The 5272-nt window shown below is 48.2% G+C and overlaps 1 protein-coding gene across 2 annotated transcripts in view; it reads right to left on the bottom strand.

The window, feature by feature from the left end:
* Positions 1 to 3054: 3054 nt before the first annotated feature.
* Positions 3055 to 5272, bottom strand: part of FMOD (fibromodulin) — a 10928-nt gene continuing 8710 nt past the window's right edge. For both annotated transcript variants that reach the window (XM_011990485.1, XM_011990484.1), the window contains one exon: positions 3055 to 4925. In XM_011990485.1, coding sequence (XP_011845875.1) covers positions 4774 to 4925 — 152 coding nt within the window. In that variant the 3' untranslated portion in view covers positions 3055 to 4773. The remainder of the gene's footprint in view (positions 4926 to 5272) is intronic.

The following is a 5272-nucleotide window of genomic DNA, read 5'->3' as shown; positions in this document are numbered from 1 at the left end:
TGTAGAGACGGGGTTTCACCGTGTTAGCCAGGATGGTCTTGATCTCCTGACCTCGTGATCCGCCCGCCTAGGCCTCCCAAAATACTGGGATTACAGGAGTGAGCCACCGTGCCTGGCCAGCCACCGTGCCTGGCCAAGATGTTTTTATATCACATTACAGTTGTTAAAATAGTTTGATATGCCATTTACATGCATCAATACTTTGAAATGACTATAATTAATTATACCTGTTGCTAGATCTTGTTATTTATCGAATTAATAAAGAAACGTATATATTATTATATCAAAAATGTATATGTTTTGTATTTTGGTAACTGTACTTCAATGTAATTGGTTTCCTTTGTAATCCTTTACAAAGGCTTTGTAAGCCTAGGCATGTGGTCTAGGCGGGAGGATCGCTTACATCGGGGAGTTGGAGACCAGCTTGGGCAACATGATGAAACCCCATCTCTACAAAAAAGTCAAAAGTTAGGCGTGGTGGTGCATGCCTGCAGTTCCAGCTACTTGGGAGACTGAAGCAGGAGGATTGTTTGAACCCAGGAGGTGGAGATTGCAGTGATCTGAGATCGTGCCGCTGCCCTCCAGCCTGGGCGAGAGTGACACGCTGTTTTTTTTTGTTTTTGCTTTTGTTTTTGTTTTTTTTTAAAAAAAGGCCAGGCGCGGTGGATCACGCCTGTAGTTCCAGCACTTTAGGAGGCCGAGGCGGGCGGATCACGAAGTCAGGAGTTCGAGACCAGTCTGACCAATATTGTGAAATCCCAACTCTACTAAAAATATAAAACTTAGCCGGGCGTGATTGCGCGCGCCTGTAATCCCAGCTACTCAAGAGGCTGAGGCAGGAGAATCGATTGAACCCGGGAGGCGGAGGTTGCAGTGAGCCGAGATTGTGGCACTGCACTCCAGCCTGGGGGACACAGCCAGACTCCTCAAAAAAAAAGCAAGTTGGGAAAAAGTGGGCTGCAATTTAAAGGTTTCGGAAAAGGCTGGTGGTGCGAGGTGAGATGCTGCCCACTAGTGGCTACAAGGCAGAACTGTGAGCCTGCTAGTAGGGCCGGCCCTGGGACATGGGTTTTGAGGCGGTGGTAGTTAAGTTTCTTTGTACTTGTGTCTGAAATAAGAGAATAAAGGCAGTAAGTGGTTGACCCCTGCCTACTGCTTCAGCGTGATCAATTGAAATTCTCTCCCTTTCTCTCTGTGCTGCAGCCATTTTCGCTGTCTAGTGTCTCAGAAGCTTCCTTGTGCATTAGGGTGTGTATGCATGCTGCTATCTTTGCCTGGACCGGCCCTTCCATCTCTTTGTCTGGATTACTGTGCTCTCCCTGTGTATCTCAGAGTACCTAGGCCAGACTCCTTGATAATCCTCATGCAGACCTATGCTCATCGTCACAGCCCTTTCTCAGTCTGTAACTGCATGATCCTCAGTGTGATTTTTGTTGCTGTTGTTCAAGGACTGTCACTGCACTGGACTACAAGCCCCCAAGGGCAGGGGCTGTTTGCTTTTGTTGTCTGCAGTATCGCCAGTTCCTGCTCAGTGGCACTCACTAAACATTTACTGATGAAAAGTGAATTTTGAATAGGAAATTCATAAAGGAACTGTGAATGCTAGCAGAATGGATTTGGGTCCATCTCCAAAAAAAGTAAGTTGATCTTTCTCCATTTATGACAGCCAGTGACCCATAAGCCTCCCGCATACACCTAATAATCCAACAATACAGGGATCCTCAGGACAGCACAGTGGAAATAATATTGCAAAACTGACAGACTGGGGAGACAGACGGCAGGGGTCAGATCCTGGCCTTGATGTGTCCTTCCTGGGTGACCTCTGCATCTTTGTTTCCAGTTTCCTCCTCTGTAAAATAGTGAAAATAATAATATCCATGGTAGAGAATGGCGAAGAATACTAAACAAGTAAAGCCCTCAGCACATAATAAGACTGATCAAATGGCAGCCTAAAGAAAAAGAGTCAACTGAGCCTGAGGGACTGTCTATTCTTGCTACTCTGTTTCTTGCAAAGCACTGGGTTTAGAAACAAGGGAGGCCTTGCAGCAGGGCTGGCTGCCATTCCTCTTCCTGCTCTGTCTTGGTTGGGATGCTCATGGGAGCTGCTAAGAAGCGAAAACGGAGAGGCAGAGGATTCCTCCTTATAGTTGGATAATTCCTGCCCTATGTGCCATGTCTCTGTCTCCTCCACATGGCATCTTCCTCTACTGGAGATCCAAGGCAGAGGGGCCTCATCTGTTCTCCTTGAAGAGAGGACTGTGGTTAGAGCTATGACTTCTTTCTGGTAGTTTCACACACTAGCATTCCTGCCTAACTCTCACGTCAGAGAATTATAGTCAAATTAGTTTACTTTGGCTTAAGATGGAGTTGTGACATTTGCAATATGCTTGGTACAGATTTTAGTGCCCAATAAATATCAGTTGTTATTTCCCTATCAGAAAATAGTGGATTGTTCCGAAGGCACAAGCCTAGTCTGCCCTCCTAACTTACGCGACATTTGCTAAGCACCTATCACAACATCGGGCACCTAAAGGCTTTCAAGATATGAACAGAGGATGAATGAGAAAACAAATAGAGGGTAAAGGCTTGTTTTCCTCTTCCAGGGCCAGTGGGCTTTGGCAGGTTTGGCTGCCCTCAGATCTGCACAGTTGCCACTAGAGGGCAGGAGCAGTTAAGACAACAGTATCCAGTACTAGCCAGGACTAGCCAGATCTAGAATTACCGGCTTGGCAAGAGAGGATGGTGGAAAGGGTTAAAAAAAAAAAAAACAAAAAAACCCCCAGTTATTCTGTATCTCTTGGGGACCATATGGAAGGGAATGTGTAGAGAGGATTGAAGTTAGACTTAAAGAAGAACTTCCAGAACACAGTTTGTTAAGTAGAGCTTTTATATAAGTGACTTTTTTTTTCTTTTTTTTTCCTCTTAGCTTCATCTGCCCGAACAGAATAGATGAGAAAGAGGGTTCATCAGTCCAAGGTCTATGTGACCTGCGACCTCACCAGGTCCTCCTAAAGTAACCCTCCTGCAGTCTACTTTAAATGACTCCACTCTTGCAGATGCAATCATAAAATAACTTTATTGGTCAGGTTAGCCACCACTCATGCTTTTCCTGTAAAAAGGATCCTTTATAAAGGCATGATGGTGTTCACATGCAGATGCTTTCTGAAGAGCCCGGGGGCAGGGGGCAGCCTTACCCCTCGCATCAGAGCTCCTTTGTTGAAATGAGCTGGTTTGGCTTTTGTGGATTCCAGGTCTGGAGCCAAGAACATAGTCCAAAGATCCCCTCTTCCTTTCTCAGGGAAGGTGATTCAAAGCACACACAGTATCAGGGATGTGATGGCATCTGGGCAGAGCCCAGACTTGGGCTAACTCTCCTCCACCAGTCCTTGCCCCTGACTGCCCAGATGGCTTCATCCCGACAGTGCCCAAAAGGGCAGGTGGGTTAAGCCCCAGGCAACATTCCCTTTTGCAATGGGAAGAACTAAGTGCTCCCCAGCCAAACTCTAAAGCAAAAGCCATCTTCACTAATGGGGATATAGCTCAGAGATGTGAAAGCGGAGGGTTTTATGCCCAGCACAGGCAAGATTTGGCTGCTTGGCCTGGGCTTCATGGACCCCAGCCAGAGCTGGTACTCTTTACCTATGGCCTTAGGACAAACCAGGTAATATAGATTAACCACATCCTCCTTCTTTGGGCTAGCAAGTCCAGGGCTGCCTGGAGTCTGTCTCTACTATCAGGATATAGAATCTTCCTGCTTGGATAAAAGGAGAGGACAAACTATGTTTCTCATGCTTTAAAAACCATGCGGCCTCTACCTTTGTGGATAAAAACCCAGGTAGGGTGCTGTTTGGAATGCAGAAAGTGCTGGGCAAGAGTGGAACTCCTGGGGCTGCTTTCTTAACTCAGCCAATTTGAGGTGTGTTTGCCCCATTGCAGATGCTGATGATAAGCAAAGTCTGGCCTTTCCTCTTCTGGTCTTATCCACCTTCAAAGAGCTACCCAGCTGCCAAAATATAGCCCTATACATTAATCTAAGCCTGAGGTTGGCTGTCCCCTCCCACATCAGGTCATGAATATTATCATCATGCTGGTGACCTCCAATCTGGTGGCTTTCCAGGGCTGAGGTTAGGGAGGTATAGAAGTGACTCCTGGTGTCCTTTCACCCTCAGACAAAAGTGTGGGTTGTCTCCACAGGTTGCTGGGCAGATGCTCACATGCCTTGGGGTCTCTGACTCTGCTTAAGGCACAGAAGAGGCATCTGTGGAGGAAAGTGGGGTGGGTGAAGTGAATTTCAGAAGAGGCAGCTGGGCAAGAGGTATATTTTGAGAAGCAACAAATGGGAGCCCAGAGTAACTGCATGACCAGCCCAGCACAGAGGGAGAACTGTCAAGCGCTGCTCACAGCCAGCCAGGAATTGTTAGAAAAGTATGGTTATATACTGTTGCCCATTCCACTTTTGAAGTTCCATGACCTCAGATCATTGGGAAGAACTTTAGAGTCGTGAAATTTATGGGGTCGGAACATCCAGGGATCCTTCCATCTACCATCACTTCTGTCCCTGGAAAAGAGTGAGCTTCTGCCTATGTCCTCAGCAGAAGGCTGCCTGTCCCTGATCCCCCCGCAACCCCACCTACAGGAAAGAAGACTACAGAGGGAGCCCGTGGACTTCCGTCCGATGGTCCATCCTGGACCTTCCAGCAAAAGCCAAACCAAACCATCAAGCCAAATGCCACGGGGGCTGTCTGTCTGCCCAGTACCCGGTGCCAGGGCTGCTCAGATCTCGATGAGGCTGGCGAGGCGCAGGCAGAGGGGCGCGTCGGCAGGCATGGCGCTGCGCTTGATCTCGTTCCCGTCCAGGCGCAGCACCTGCAGCTTGGAGAAGTTCACGACGTCCACCACGGTGCAGAAGCTGCTGATGGAGAACTCTGTGGGGACAAGAGGAGCACAGGTCGGGGAGAGAAGCCCAGATTACGAACCCGAAGCCACCGTGAGATTTGCCTCTGTGAGATTTGCCTCTGTGAGATTTGCCTCTGTGAAGCAGTTCAGATAAAAGGAGTGGAACGTGCGGGAGGAGGGCCGATGTTTTCCAGGACTGGAGTCATACTGACTGACGCCACTAGGGGCAGAACTAGGGACAGAGTGAGGACTGTGCCTGCGTCTGCAGCTCACCTCCTAACCACCAACCTGAACTTTACTCTGCAAGCCCGGGAATGTTCTTAAGTGTCCTTCCCTCCGGGACCTTTTTTCTCTCTCTTTCTCTCTTTCTTTCTCT

Source organism: Mandrillus leucophaeus, unplaced genomic scaffold, assembly GCF_000951045.1.
Source record: "Mandrillus leucophaeus isolate KB7577 unplaced genomic scaffold, Mleu.le_1.0 Scaffold38, whole genome shotgun sequence".
NCBI classification, from domain to species: Eukaryota; Metazoa; Chordata; class Mammalia; order Primates; family Cercopithecidae; genus Mandrillus; species Mandrillus leucophaeus.
This window is presented reverse-complemented; position numbering and strand designations above follow the sequence as displayed.